General features: G+C 25.5%; 1 protein-coding gene across 1 annotated transcript; it reads left to right on the top strand.

The window, feature by feature from the left end:
• Positions 1 to 669: 669 nt before the first annotated feature.
• On the top strand, positions 670 to 13168 carry LOC119673129 (zinc transporter ZIP1-like). Its single transcript, XM_038084363.1, has 3 exons — positions 670 to 825; positions 11256 to 12512; positions 12786 to 13168. The coding sequence occupies exons 2-3, from the start codon at positions 11264 to 11266 to the stop codon at positions 12878 to 12880; spliced, it is 1344 nt and encodes a 447-aa protein (XP_037940291.1). The 5' UTR covers positions 670 to 825; positions 11256 to 11263; the 3' UTR covers positions 12881 to 13168.
• The last annotated feature ends 4457 nt before the right edge of the window (positions 13169 to 17625 follow it).

Genomic DNA, 17625 nt, shown 5'->3' on the forward strand with positions numbered 1-17625 from the left:
AAGTTATATATTGAAAAATATTTAATATTAATGTTTGAGGAACATTCATGAAATTCAAAAATAGATAAAAATTTTTTCGTATGCTGAAAATAAAAAAAATTTTTTTTTTATAAATTTAAAAAAGAAGCGCATCTATATATTCGACAAGACGGGCAGTTATTTATTGCGCATTTTTATATTGATTTCAATGTTCAAGTTATCAACCTGAAAAATTAAAATTTCGGTGCAAAGTTATTTTTTATTTTTGTTATCTCCTCGTTTTTATTAAAACAATTTCAAGTTGTTATTAGTCTTTGTCTGCCTAAAATTTTAAGTAGGCGAGCATAGCAACAATAAATATTATAAGTACATATACATCTAAAGAATACAAAATTGTAGCATTATAACTATATAAAACTATTGCTATTAATGCCGTCTTGCGTCAGAGTTATCAACCTGAAAAATACATTCCATATAAAGTTGTTGTTTTCTAATCTTTGCCTTCATTTTAAACAATAATCATTTAAGCTTTACACAGGTGTGTGTAGTAATAAAATATGTACATATATTAGTTAACAAATTTTTAGGCTTATAACTCTCTAAGTATTATTTTTACATATTGACTTTGTTCTTGTTATTTTCTTGTTATACTTGTTGTTGTTATTGCTGTTGTTGCTGTTATTGATGTTTTTTTTTAAAATTCGTAGATAAAAATGTCAGGTTCGTCGTGTGAGATTATAAACTCTTCGCTGAAGTGCTTGGGTTGCTGTGCATATAAAAATGGCGATGCAATCAGTTAACAGCTCAGAAGTGAGCGAGTTGGCATTCGGTGAAAGTCGTATTGAAGTATGTAAATTTTTTAAATGTTATCTTCAAATTAATTCCAATTAATAATAGTAGATTTAGAAAATAAAAGTTTTTTAAGTGTTTTCAGTTGAGAATTTTAAGGCACGTCCAACCGCAATTAAGTTTTGTTTTATGAATATGCTTTTATTCGTCTATAAAGATTTTTTTTGTTAAAAACTTTGTGTTTTTATGTTCAAAAAAATAATAAACAAACCAAATAAAAATATTTAAATTAAAAATAAAAGTGTCATGTTTTATCAATATTTTGTATTTAAATAAATTTTGTGTTTTATCTACATTTTTGTGTCGACTCAATTAATACATATGTATATATAGAATATTCATTGAAAATAAATATCTTCAACGCTAGACGTAAATAAAAAATGATTAAATATATAAGTTATTTAAAAAATTTCTAATTAAAAAAAAATAAAATGATTAAAATAAACAACACGAAATTAAATAAAATAAATATTGGATTCTTTAAATATTAAAAAAATATATAAAATATTAAAATATAAATTTGAAATTATATTATAAAACTAAATTAAATTAAAATAAATTAATTTACATATATAAATATTTTTATAAATGAAATAAATCTTATAATTTAATCGTGGATTGAGATTTATTCTTGAAGTTCTTTTCTGAACTAAATTATTTTTTTTCTGTGTTTTTATTATTTGTTTTATAAACTTTAAGTGAATCAATAAAATTAATTATTTGCCCAACATTTTTATTGCTTACTCGTATTAAGTGCATGGGTTCGGGAATAAATAATAATACTAAATAATAAAATAATTCTTAATTAAAAGTTATTAAAATCAATCTGATATTTTAAAATAAAAGAATAATCCAATTTTTTAAAACGAAAGTCTATAAAGTGAAGTTCACTTTAGCGAATAGTGTCCTACCAACTTTTGTTTCTTTCTCCTGAAGGAAACGGGTTAAATTGTTATTCGGTGGAGAAGGGTGTCTATAGAATAAAGAACTTTCATTAAGAAAGTTTCATTTATCATAAAAAGCACACAAAGAATTATTTTAAAAATAAAATTGAATAAAAATAGGTTAATACTTAATTTATGGTAAACTCATTAAATTACAGTTAAAAGTAATTAAAACATTTAAATTATATACCTGTATTTATATTCTTTTATGGTATTACTGATCTATCTGAGACATAGAAACCTGTTAACATTTTTCGTTTGAATTTTAAATATTTATTAAAAGTAAAATAACAATATTTGTATTTCTTGTAAAGGAATTTTGATCATTTTGAGGCATTTCAGCACATATTAAAATGTTTCACTTAAATTTTGTTCAAGATCTATGTTTTTTTTAATACCAAAAACTAAACTAACATTATTTTAATTATTATAAAAGTGAATTAAGATTTTGTCAAGTTTATTGTCATATTTTGAAACGAAATAATTAACTTGTACAGTTTTGTCATCAATCCATTAAAAAAACTAACTAGACTTTAACACACTGCTACTGGTTCATAAGGTACACAACAAATAGGTTTTAGTTTTCATTGTATTCAGAATAATGGAGTCATCCAAATACAGAACGGAAGTTAAGCTATTCTCTATCAATTTTAGTGATATTAAAATAATTAATTTTGAGTGTTCTTACTAACTGACATTACGAACCTTATGAAAAGAAGCAAGTGTCCTTGCGAACTCTACAACAAAGCACTTACACAGGTACCTTTCTGTAGTAACTCTTTCAAATGTCAACTCTAGGCATCCATGTATTTGTGGTTCAGTACTCCGACATTAAGCGTACTCTTTCTTTTGACAAATTTATGTATACTATTATTACTATAAGGAAAGTTATTATTTTTACGTAAACCTCATTTGAATTAAAGATTCTTTGACTGATAGTCGCTTTATTGTAGTATTTTCTTTAACACTTAAGTGCGGTACAAGCATTTAATATCGGAAATAAACTACTCTTCCACACTCCTATACGATTTTTTTATGTCAGTGTAGAATCAATTACCACACTCCTTATTAATTTTTTTAATTTCTTCGACGAATATCACTGCTCTCCTGCAAAGTTACACGGTATAGTCCTGCATATATATACATGCTTACATCGTGTATATATTGAAAATGAAAAAAAAAAATTTTTATATATAAAAATGAAAAATTAGTAACGTTTCTCAAACACAGTATACCGCAAAATTTTGAATAACTAATATCTTCAAAATAAGTGTTGAGTGAAAAATAATCCACAATGTCAGTTACTAAATTAATTAAATCTGACGTTGAAAATGTTCTTCTTATCAAGTTGATTTACTTTTTGTTTGATATAACCTTCACATAAATTATTAAGTTAGAAATTTTTATTTAATTTAAAAATTTCAATTTTCAATAATTCATATTAATCAAATTTTTTTTATTTTGCTTTACCTACTAAAATCAATTTTATGTAAACTTATGTAGTACACAAAACAACATCATTGTTATTGTAAATTGGTTATTTTCTTTTAACGTAATCGTTAAGTAAGTTCAGTTGCTACAAAAATGATGTGAAGCAAGTATTATACTTTATAATCAAATGAATAAATATAAGCATATTTCTTAAGTAATCTTAAAATACAATTAAAAAATAAATACCTCGAGAAAGCCTAGTCACTGTGACCGAAGTGTGGTCGAGCTTCTCTCTTGCTCTCATTCTCAAATTTTCAATTTAGATTGAAGACTACGTAAACTTTAGTTTTAACTCGAAAGTTTCTAAATTTTGGTCATCTGTATCTACTTAACTCTCAAGATATACACTTCATATATGTATACACCAAGGACGTTAGTTCTTAGGTTGTTACTTAAAATTCATTTGGGTAGAGGAATCTTAAACTGTGTTCTTTATTTGTATAAAGATGTAGTTATTTTACCATATTTTATAAATAAATATTAACAATGTTAATGAATTTATTATATATAATGTATAAACGAATTTTGATAACATTAGATTTATTATCAACTATAAGAAAAACGTACTCCAATACTTTTAAGTATACCTATATAGCTCAACAGCAGTGCTTTCATTTTTCGTTTATGATTAATTTCTGTATTTAGTAACAAATATACATTATAAATAAAACTTATTTGATATATAATATTTTAATATTAGAAATTTAAAGAGATTATAACGTCATAGGTTTACTTTTAATATTAAATTTTAAAATGCTTATCATTCCCAATAAGTTCCCATGAGTTGAGCAAGTAAATTAAAAATACTTAGTATTTAACTTAATTCCCTCTTAAGTACCTATCAAATTTATATGATATGCTTGATGGGGTAATTATAGTGCTTATCTATGTCCAACCAAAGTTTTCTATATTAACGGAATGCTGCCAGCAAAATTAGCACGGCTAGTTATCTACTGGGGACTCATTTAGTAATTACTTTTATTACTGCACACACTAGAACCCCACTTTTAAATTTTTTTTGTTTAACTGATAAGTTACTTTAATAATCTATTTTATTTAAGGACTGTAATTGAAATTGTTTTATACACAATAGCAGCAGTGTAACTACTAACCTAGAATATCTGTAATTGATTAATTTAATCTCTTTTATTTTGGAACAAAAATTGACCAATATTTTTTAGAAGATGTAATAAAAATAAACGAAAACGGTTTATCTTTCGTGAACTGATTAAAAACGTAATTAATTGATTAAAAAAAATAAGCTCATTGTTTCTGATTATTTTTTTATAGTATTTAAGGCTTTTGTGAGTAAATAAAAATATTAAAAATTTAAACATAAAATTGTGATTCTTCAGTATATTTTATTGGACTAAAAACACTGATTCTTTAAAACGTTTTTGATTTTTTTTTCTCTAGTTTGCTTTTAAACGTATTTAATATTTTTTAGAGAATATTTAAGCAACTATTGTTTTGGAGAGGTTCGTTCTTTAATAGAACTCAAAAAATATAGTAAAAAATAATTAAAAAAATTAATTAAATTATTTAAAAGGACACATTAAAAATATATTCAAAGCTAAAATATGAGATGATTTCCAGAAGTATATAGAATTATTTTATGCTTTAAATGTTATTCGAATATCGTCGAGCAGTTCAGGCACTTTAGAAAGTTTATTTTTATATATTTGCCATCATTAGAAAATTTTTTTTCTTCTTCTAAATATATAATCCGCTTTCAATGTTGATAAGATGCTTGTTTTGTCGATTTTGTATTTTCATTAAACTATTGTTGTAGATTGTAAAGCCACGACATCTCTCATGTACCAGGCACCGTTTTCCTTTAATTTGGTCATTTATAATCAACGTAAGCAGACCATATTTCTTTCAGTGCCTAAGATATGATCAAAGTACTTCAAAGTATATTTGTTTTACTATCTCCAATATTTCTCTATCTTTACTAACTAACGAACTTGTGACTTCTACTAAGAAAATTAGTAAATACTGATGCCATAAGCAATTCGCTCAATGATAGTAGCTAATATTTATATTTAAGATTGCTTTAAAATATATGTTATAGAATAGTTTTAATAAGGTCAACATACAGAATGTATTTATAACTGCAGAATACATATTGGATCACACGATAAATATTGAATTAGCTTAAGAGCTTGGTATGGAAAATGAGGGAAAGGATTGGGCCAATTCTTGACATAAAACCAGAAGTGCTTAAAAAGCACAATATTATCTGAAGTAAACGTACGACTACGTCTTTATCATTGTAATTAGGCAGTGAGTGGGTGTTAATTATCTTTTAATTACATTCATCTTGTAGTTGGGGTGACCGGCCCATATGTTTTCATTTGCCTATATCTATTAAGAAAGTAAAATGGATGGATTTTTGCCTATATCCATTTGCTAGAAAAACCAGGATGCATAACAATATTAATATTTTGCATATATCATGTTTATATTTATATGTTTTTTAAGTTATATAAACCATTTGAAGTTGACCAAAATATTTTGTCTCACCATTTTACTGTTAAGTTCGTCTTATAATATGAACCAGTACTTTTACATTGCCATTGGATTAGTTTGAATTTTAAATTAAAGATCTCTGATAATATTGTTAACAAGTTTCTTTAAGGGCTTAACTTCTGCTCAAAAAATACTCGGATTTTGTAAATAAAACACACAAATTTAAATTTTATTCCAAATTTATTTTATCTCCTTCAAAATATGCTCCTTCTGAAGCGATACACATATGCCAACGCTTAGCCCAATCTTCCATACACTATTCGTAGGCCCGTGAAGGTATGGCTTTTAGTTCCTTCAGCGTATTCTCTTTTACCGATTCAATCGATTTAAAACGCTTACCACGAAGGGGCAATTTGAGTTTTGGAAACAGGAAAAAGTCGCACGGATCCAGATCTGGCGAATATGGTGCCTGAGCGATGACAGTGGTACCGTGTTTGGTCAAAACACTATAGAAAAAGAATTTTCCATAGTAAAAATCGCTTAATGCACTTGAGGTAGTCTCACATGAACAGCTGCTGTAAACAAACTAATTGACATGGCCTTCTGTCAATTGTACCATATTTCAAGAAAGGGTGTACCAACATAACAAAAAATTTTTGAAAAAGGTCTATTATTTAGGGAATAGTTAACAAACAACAAAATCCGGATACTTTTTGAGGAGAAGGTATATATAATATGTAACTTTTGAATTTAACATTTTTGTATTGACATTTTTGTTTCGTATTTTCGTTATACTTTAATATTTTATTAATCGAGCAGTTAAATAATTTGATTTTAAAATAATTTTATGCATTTTTTTTTTAATATTATTATATTTTTGATGCATTTTAAGAGGTACTGATGTTGACTGCAGATAATACACCTGCACTTTAAAAAAAAATAATTATGTGATATATGAGTCAATATTTGTGTATAAATCTGATTTTGTGAAGGCAATTTTTGAGATTTGTAAATATATTATTTGAACATCTTGATTGTTATACATGTATTTTTAATATGTAAATAATATCTTTCTGTGCATTGCAGTATTTCCATGGCTTCAATTTAAATGTAAATATAAAAAATTTTATAAAAAAATATAATGAATAAACTGACATATTTTTAAAAAGCATTTCTGTCTTACATATTTTACGGGTACATATTTAAAACAAATAATATGCCAAGATTGCAAAAATTACAAGCAGTAATTAGTCATTGTTTAATTAATAACTTTTTAACATTTATTGTTTAAATTGTGATTAATCTTTACCGGCGTTGGGAATAAAAAGAAGTAGCGGCTAATAAAAGATACATAATTATTATATTAAATTCCGATTTTATTGTTATGAATGGTGAATATGTTTTTTTTATTTTGGATTTTATTTTATAAAATTTAATAATAAACAACTTTTTGCCGGTAAAAATATTATAAACAAAAAACAAAAATATGACATAAGCTAAATAGTTTTATGAATGAATTTAGCTAAGATTATATCATTTAAAAGGTGAAAAATATAAAAATATTTAAAAATAATATAAGAAAATATTAAACTACACTTATGACATCAGTAATTGTGATCGATCATAGATAATTGTAGGCAGATCAGTTACTTTTAGATTTTTGTTGCCACTAGAAATGTAAAACTTGTCATCTAAAAATAAAAGATGATAGCTTAACAGTAAGAGAATTTGTTTTGAAACTTGTATCTTATATACATATATACTGTATAATAGAATTTCATTTATCATTTGTAAAAACTATTCAATTAGTATTCATGAATTTTAAATAATAATATTTGAAGATATCTATGTTGACTTCTTAACACGGTACAACCATTTGTTAATTTTTTGCATCTTTAAGTTAAAAAAATCCCAATTCACTTTGATGGATGATACTTTTTTTATATTTAGTTTAATGGTTCATCAAATACAGTTTGTATATTCCCTTTTATAAGAGAAATTTTCCCATTTAATTAAATAATGAAGTTAAGTGATTTTCGAAAAAAAATCCCATAAAGTATCTGAAGGTAGGTGAAGTGGAAAATAAAAAAAATTTTTTTGCTTTATGTGGTTAATAAACTACTTCACCGAATCTGTACTTTTATCAGCGAATATCAAATTTTATAAATATTTTGTTTATTAGTATGTATGATTTTGTGGTTAACTCTATGAGCCCATTATTTTTTTACGGATATATTGATCATTGTTTCCGAGAATCTGTACTGATTTTATATATTTTAAATAATAATTAAAAATTTATTTTAAATTAATCTTCAAGATAATAAAAAAACAAACGATTCGATTCGTGTTTTGCGGTCTTTCTGATTAAGTATTTTTACAAATCTATATAAATGTGTATAAGTTAAAAGTAGTTTGACAATTTTATATGAGGTCTTAACCACATCATTATCATCTGCCTTTAATACTGCCACATTTTTTGGTAGGTTTCTCAGAAATATTTTTCACAGAATGTAAGATAAATCTTATTTTATTGTAATATAATACATATATTTGTTTTATCATATTTGGTTTATAGGTGATAGATTTTTTATGATAGAAAAAATAAAAAGAAAAAGTTAGAAGAATACAAGATATACAAATATATATTTATTTATCAAAAAATGAAATCAAATAATTTAAAATTATTTGTTAAAAGTGCGTTAATTAAATATTTTTATTTATCAAAAAATACAAATTAAAAAAGAAACAAACAAAAGAGATAACTAAGTTCTTTAGCCAATTCTATGTTTTTATTTATAAGTAAATAAAATATAAAAAAAAAATAAATAAAACAGTTAAAAAGATAACTTATTTCTACAACCAATTCTATATTTTTGTTGACCAATAATAGAAAATGTATTCATTTTTCTTATTACTATATTCTGTAGTCTGACAGTCTGATTTAATAGCGGTAGCCTCTTCTTTTAAGTAGAAGAATTGGTCATTCAACTGCTTTTACACATTCCATAGAATGAACTAAACCAAATATTTATATTATATATCAATAAAAAGATTTGAATTATTTTGTTTACAAATCAAAATTTTGAACGTTCCTAAAATCTGACACTGAAATAATTCACATCCCAGCATATATACAAATTTATTTAATTATTTCAATATTTATATTTATATTAAATTTGATTTTTAACGTCAGTTATGACAAAAAAGCTATTACAATATAAGCTTTTTCTTTTTTTTGAAAAGAGAAATTTTATGAACAGTAGTGAATTCCAACAACAAAATTTAATTAATCGAATTAAGAATTATAAAATTATATGGATTAGACCATATACCTATCATCCATGGTCTTTTTGAAATTATTTCTTATATTTAATTATTTGTAAATAATTTTTTTGATACTACAGGTACCAAGGGTTGAACTTGTACCCTGCCAAATTCAAAGCTCAAAGTCGGTGTTCATTAGCCAACTGATCTAAAGCAGTACTTGACTTGTATTTTCTAACTTATAGTGTTATTAATTTTCTGTGAAATTTCACTAACTTATTTAATTATTGTATTATATGAGAACGAAATCATACCTAAATCAGTTGTAAAATAATTAAATCAGTTAACTATAGTTAGTTTAAAATGTTAAATTTCAATACTATTTTTTTGTAGAAGTATTACGAATATTTAAAATAGTACATAAATATTTGTGAGGGACTTTCAGATAATATCGTATATTTGAGAAAAAAAGGTTATTTAAAATAACAAACAGTCTGTACTACCAAAGAATATAATATGTATGAATATGGTTGTCAATTACAAATAAACATCAACAAAACTAAGATGTTACCTGTAAAGAAGAATGACAAGTAGATGATTTGTCATCTCATATCAATGGAGATCGTTTGTTACATGGAAAGTATCGACACTAATGATATAGATAGTTGAAAACTCTGCGTGGTGTTCTTCAGAATTTGAAAAAATCAAAACGCTTATAAGTGCATGTAATGCCTTTATAAGTTACTTTAGAAAATCAAAGAACTGTCTTTTAAATACTATTATTATTGGGACTCTTAATTTTACAAACATTTACTGATGAAACATTTTATATACGGCTTTATAATAACTAAGATGAGTTTCAAATAAATACTGCAGTAAATACCAAAAAGCTCTGCGAAGATTAGGAGATCTAAACAAAATATTGCTAAGAAATCCTACAATAAAATGTGAAACATAACAATTAGAGTCGAGATAATTAGCTCAAGACTAGCTAAAAGATGGATCATGTTTGATGAAATCGAAGTAAAATTTAACAAATTTCTATACCTTGTTTGAAACAGGAACAATTCGAGGTTCTATATTAATACTCCTGGCGATGAGTTAGATATATTTAAATTATTCTATATACAAATATATATTTATGTATTTAAAAATAAAAATTTTATATGACAGTGAGCACGAGTTTTACTAAAAAAATATGTTTTTATAACTCATCCTTTGACTTTGCAATCGAACTTTTTTAGACAACGTCTTCCATCCATGGAGACATAAGTTTTGTGTTATTTAAGTTTATTGCTTCCGATATAAGGCAAGTGCGATAAATTGTTGGAACCCAGTTAAAAGCATAGATCACTTGCTAGAGTAAAATAGGTCAGAGATGTAACTAGTAGATTCAAAAAATAATATTAAATTTTATTAAAGCTTGAATGTTATAAAATATTAATCATTAGCACGAAAAAATAAATTGATTTGTCTTATAATATTTGGGAATTTTATTACGTTTGTGAATAGTAGTAATCTTCTTCTTTCATTTGATCTGATCTCCCTTTAAATGTTCTTTTTAAGCACCACTATCTTCCTATCTTGCGCTGCTCTTTTCTCTATATATGTATTAGAATGTATATATATAGCAATAACGCTTTAATCCCTATAAATTAAAATATATTATTGGTTTCGTATTTGTTCTAGCTCTTCAAAGCACCACTACGTCCTATGTACGTCATTTTTGCATTGGGATTATATAGTGGTATGGTATTAATAACGCTTTAAACCTTGCACATTATTGATTTTGTTATGGTTATAGTTCTTGTTCTTTAAATATACTTTTTGATATTATGAGACTAACACATTTCTGTTTCTTTCTCTTCGATTTTTTGTGAACTATCGTTGGATTGTATCTTAATTATGTAAAGTATATTTTTAAACTTTAGTCGGCGTTTTAAATAAAAAAATATATAATTTTTGATGCAGATTAAGTAAATTAGTTTTCATCATTTAATTTTCATTTATTTTATCTTGAAATATGCCATATTGTTTAAGTATGTTAAAGTGTTTTGAAGCATATAAATAAATTTAAATTATTACATTAGTTTAAATATCATAAATATTTTTACATTGTGCATATATAAGTATACAATATTTATTATACGAATAATTATATGTTTCACTATCGTAGTAAGGCAGATCTATAAATCACTTTATATATCATTAGAACATTTCGGTTAATTGAGCAATTTTTTCTGTTGATAATTACAGTACTTAAAATGAACACAACAGAACAAATAGATAATGTAGTGAATTTACTACGAAACACCTTTAATCAGAGTTTACACTATGAATTGACGACAACAACAACAGCTTCTACTTTGCCACTACATAGCTCCATTGCTCGAGATAACAGCAATGAGGGCGATAAGGCGCTACTCATTGCAAAAGTTATTACCATTGTTATAATGTTCATTGCAACAGTGATTTGCAGTGGAATACCGTTCTTATTGAATCGTTACTTCAAATGGACCGAAAATAATACTGACGCACGTTCCGCCACTGTGGTGAAGTGTCTATTATATTTTGGCGGTGGGGTACTGATCTGTACGACTTTTTTGCATGTGCTGCCAGATGTACAGGAGGATGTACATGACTTGCAACATTGTGGCTATCTGCCTGAGTTGACTTTTGGTTTACCAGAAATGCTTATGTGTGCTGGATTCTTTCTAATGTTCTTCATCGATGAATTGGTGCATACTTTTCTACACAATCATAAACCATTGTTGGAGGAGGATGACGGTGCTGGTGCCGCTTTTGAACGTGGACATAGTTTCCGTAATAGCGTGTTATTTAAACCCAAAAACCCGAAGAAATTTGAGCTGGCGGAAAATGAAACAAGCGTTGCTACTATTAGTGTCACTGAAACGGACAATGTAAAGTTGGAGAACGGCAACAGCGTTCCGGAGCGAAACAACAACAATGTGGAAAGCAATAATACTGAACATGCTGTGGAACATAACCATAAACATCAACAGAACTCGCATTCACATTCCCATATGCCAGTAGTGAATAGTGAAGGGGATGCCGTTACCTCCTCACTGCGAGGTTTGTTTATTGTAATGGCTTTGTCATTGCATGAACTCTTTGAAGGTATGGCTATTGGCCTTGCCGGTACAGCAAGTTCGGTATGGTTTATGTTTGGCGCTGTCGCAGCTCACAAATTGGTCTTGGCGTTTTGTGTGGGCGTTGAATTGATCGTAGCACGTACACGTCGTGGATTAGTAATTGTTTACTTATTTACTTTTGCGATTGTTAGTCCAATCGGTATTGGTATTGGCATAGCAATTACTAATACAGATGATATGACTTCGACAAATATGACTGCAGCTATATTAAATGGTCTTGCCTGTGGAACTCTCTTGTATGTGGTGTTCTTCGAAATTCTCTCGAAGGAACATGCTGGGTTATTGTCATATTTAATGTTACTCATTGGATTTGGTGTTATGTTTGGCTTACAACAACTAGGTATGTTAAAATAAATTTTTATTTTAATTGCATAAGTACATATTTTTTATTTCTATAATAAAGTAAATTAATAAATATTTTAATAAATAATTATAATAATAATAAAAATAAAATAAAATATATATATGGCATGACAAAATAACATAATTAAAATAAAAATTTATTAAAATAAAAATTTATTTTAATTATGTTATATCATGTATATATTTTATTTCATTTTTATAATAATTTCGTATAATAATTTTCGAATAATAACGTTTTGTATTATATTAGGTGCTGATGATCATGATCATGGTGATTCTTGCGACGGGGCTGACACTGAGACAACGCATCAGTTAATTGTTACTGAATCCACTACTGTACAGTAAGAAATAACTTTTTTTATCTACTGGATTAGAGATTTAAGAGTATATAAAGATAATACACTATTATTAGAGGTTTAATACCTCTCAGCACGCGAAAATCAGAAATTTAACAAAATTTTTCTGAAATTTGATTTGACAGAAGAGCAAACATGGATTCAAATGAATGTTTTAATATACTTTATTGTTTTACACATGTGAGAAGAATAATATGTATATAATAGTATTATCCATTATGTTGTAAGGCTTTTGACAATTCTGAAGTCAATGTTCAAAAAAAGGTTTATGTATGAGTAAGTCTAATTGTAAATATTGTACATATATAAATATATATATTGTAGTATATATTAATATACTATTTAATATTATTGTAAATTATAATTATTATATTATGAATACATATAATGAATTTTGGATCCTGGAACTCTAGGTTCTTGTAATATTTTAATTGTTAATATATGCATGTATAAACATTTGATTTTTCCCCAACAATTAATATAAACTAAATGTTTTATAATGTAAATAATATTACGATATGGCGTATTTATTCAATCAACAATAGACTATATTAAACTCCACTCAGATATATTTGTTTGGTCATCATCACTTTTTTTATTCAAAAAGTCAAGAACCCAATGTTCTACTGGTTTGACAAAAACGTACATTGGTGCCATCTGAAGTGACAACTAACTTTTAAATTTATAAGAATATGCATGCGTCTATTTTATGTATGGTATATACATTGATCATATTTTTTCTATGATTCTGTGAGTAAAATTATTTAAGGGAAGCTAAGTACAAAGCAAATTCTTTCGAGCTCACTAAAGATCTGTTTTTGGTGAGGACACAGTGGGTTAATTACGCACAAAATGGTTAACTAACCAATTAATTTTTAAAAATGTTTTAAAAATACAAAAAATTAACATTAATTAAAATTGAAAAAAAATATTTTAATTAGTTGAAAAAAAATTTCAATTAATTAAAAAAAAATTAAAATTAATTTAAAAAAAAATAGAATTAATTAAAAAGAAAAAAATTAAAATTAATTGAAAAAAAAATTAAAATTAATTGAAAAAAAAAATTAAAATTAATGGAAAAAAAAATAAAATTAATTAAAAAAAAATTTAATTTAATTAAAAACAAATTAAATTTAAGTAAAAAATAAGAATAAAAGTTAAAAATTAATTGAAAAAAATAAACTAAAAATAAAAAGGGTAGTAAATCAAATAGGTAATATTATTGTAAATATTTTTCAAATTATTACTCATTAAACTTACGATTTAAATACATATATAATTTAATAATTTATGAATGTTAGCATATATAAATATTGAAAAAACTAAATCTATTTATGTTCTAAATAAATAAGATCAAATTTCTAAAATATAATATGTTATCAATCATGCATATAATATGCTTTGTACATACTTAGTTTTAATTTAATATTTTTTACTTATTTAATAAAGAATTTTATGAAGACTGCCCCAGACAGTATTTCTAATATAAGAGTCTTATGATTGTACATAATATATAAATAATATAATATATATGTTATCAATATTTTAAAATAAATGCATTTAATAAAAAACTGAAATTTATTTATTTTGTACGTAACAAAGAAAGATTTGTGGAGTATTCGTACTGTGGCAGGATGAGTAAGTTATTTACTGGACATTTCAGAAAATAATATAAAATTGACCTACACAATAAAAAATATTGAAGTTTAATGTATGCAAATTATTTCAGTGCATTTCATTACTGATAAGACAAGAAATTTGATTATTCATATATAATTTTTAGTAAACAAAAATGTAAACAATATTCTATCGAAAAAGAGTTAGATTAGAAATAGTAGTCTTCTTATTTCATTGTTGCTATAGAACTTATCAAATCAAAAATTAGTATATTTGTTCAAATATATTTAATAATATTTGAAACCAATTTTATTTTTGAATGAATATATTTTCCATATCAATGAAACCATTATATACAAAATGTTTCTATTATTATAACCAATTTAATTTTAGATTAATGACAAGTGACCTGTTTTGTATATCGTAGATTATATATATACATCATTCATATACGTACATTGTGAAAAGTTTTATATCAAGAATGGCACAAATACATCTATTTGTCTAAATCAGTTCACTTGGTTAATGAGCTGGACCAGCGATAGCAAACCTACAGCACGCTCGTCGTATTTTGTGTACTGTAACATGAAATCTGTTTCGAATAGAAAATAATAATAGCAAAAAATAAAAATTTTACAACGAAAATTACAAAACTTGAACAATCTGATGTACCATGTAGCTTAAGATACCTCAGATCAGAATATTAACACAATAGTTTCATTACCAAACCCTATAAATTTGCCCCAAAACATAACATCGTTAGTGAAAAAAAAGATAATATTATCAATTAAAAAAAAGGGGAAGAGAGTATTAAAGTTAGTGAGCTCAATATTTTGGGATAATTTAATGAGAAATCAAGTCCATGTGTTTTAACTTTATCCGGATAGTTCTCTGTCCGGACATCCAGAGACAAATTAAACGAAACGAAATAGTTTCTAAGAAAATGAAGAACAAATTGGTATCCTTAATAAAAGTTATGATTTGTTTTTGTAATATAACCGCTAATTATTTTATTGTTTTTAATCTATTTTCTAAGCTAGAAAAATTTTGTAGGTACTGTGCCACTACCTTGACTGTGTTCCAATCGATAATAAATTTTTTCTTTTTTACTGAATTTGTTCACCTGATCTGAATGTAGAGTATACAAATGGTGAGCATTATGTAGTGATTATTATACCACAAATAATCAAATTTATCATGAATGTCACAAAAGATGAAAAGTTCTATGAATCATATTGTCAAAGATATCTTAACCTACTTATATTTACTTGATAATCCAACATAACATATTCAGTTGGCTTAAAAGAAATACTGATGGATCACATTACTGATACTGAAAGGAATATGAACGTTTATATATCATACATTTCTAAATTTAATTATTTCAATTTTAAATTGTATTATTAATTTTGTTTAATTTAATTTATTACATTAATTTTTAACAATTTTGTTTACATAAACTAACATTACACTTTTGTATGGTGTGTATTTTTAGATAGTATTTATACATTATATTGAAATGTTCTCTAACAACCAATATTTGTTCCAGAAGTAACAGCGATATACTATTTTCTCACATACTTAAGTAATAGGAACTGTTACTGTGTATAATATTCGCAAATTTATTCAAAATGTTAATAAATAGTCCCAATAGTCCGTTATATTGCATTACAATGAAAATCGCCGTTGTTGTTTATATTCAATTTTATCGTTGCATTGGTAGGAAAAGGATTGTATTATTGGGAAATCCTTTTCTAAGCCCAATAATAGAATACATGTATTATCAGATATAAATAATAAAATTGATTATATGGTATGACGTTTAAGTTTTTCAAAACATCATAAAGCGAAATAAGTCTAAACCTACTATTATATGGTTTAGGCCTACTAATGAACCCGATGATGTGATTAAAATATCTAAAACAACAAAAAATGTAATATATCAAAAACTTAAAATTAAACATCTTTTATAGACAATATAAAATAAATGGTTCTAATATATATAAGAAGAAGAACCTCTAAAAGAAAACAATACAGTACGATAGTACGAATAATTTATTATTGATATTAATGATTTAGGATTACATTTGCTTTAAATAAATAATTTACCTTAAACTTTCAATTTGCTTATATATGATTCTAACATGCTTTTTAGCAATTGCAGTTTCCACTGAATTTAAACAAATTCGAATTCTAGGAACCCAATAGATTGCTGTAAAAAAGAAATCTTTCTCTTCGATTTTTCTTTCATAAAAATTTTGTAGAAGCAAAGATTTCAATTTATTTTTTGACAAATTCTGTAATTGAAAACCAAGATTCATTACAATTATATATAAATCGCTTGAAATCGCAGTTTTCCTGACAGTAATGTTATTATCGCAGCATATAAAGCTTTTAGAGTAGTAAATAGACTTGTTAAGTTAGGTCCTTTCTATTAGAGTTCGAGTATCGCGCCTGTTCAAAGGTATATTGTTCGTGCAATAGAGGTAAAAGTCTGTATTACCTTTTAAGGTTATTCTTTAGGTCTAGTGTAGGCTTTGGTGCACACCGCTATCATTGCAATATAACTGAATAGTTCTATCATTTCATCTGTAGAACTTCATCACAGTAAACAATTAACAATTGTCGTTCCATGACCAAAATCTTTTAGTTTGCTTAAATATTAATTGGTTTTCAATTTTTCGAAAACAAAACATCATCTATTAATTTTGTTTCAAAGAAATTCAACAATAATGTGAACACATCTCAGACAGTGGACTTTGGAAGATGAGGGATTTAGTGGCATAACTTGCTCTAGATTGCATTTGTCAGTACTTTCATGTGACAGCTCCCCATTTAATTTAATAGTTAAAATTTGTTGTAATTTTATATAATATTCTTTCAAAACTTCCATAGCAATAGACTTTATGCATTCACTAGTGTGTAAGGATGTTTTTTAAGTCCAAGCTTTTTTCAGTTTAATACCTTAAAGATTTATTGCAATTATACTTAATTTGTTCCTGAAGCCACTTTAATTTTATTGAAATAGTTTATAATTTTCTGACTGAATTATATTTATTAACTTTTACGATAGCGGTTTTCATAAGTAGTAGTAGTCAGTAAATACTTTAAATGTTA

Source organism: Teleopsis dalmanni, chromosome 1 (assembly GCF_002237135.1).
Source record: "Teleopsis dalmanni isolate 2A chromosome 1, ASM223713v2, whole genome shotgun sequence".
Classification (NCBI taxonomy): Eukaryota; Metazoa; Arthropoda; class Insecta; order Diptera; family Diopsidae; genus Teleopsis; species Teleopsis dalmanni.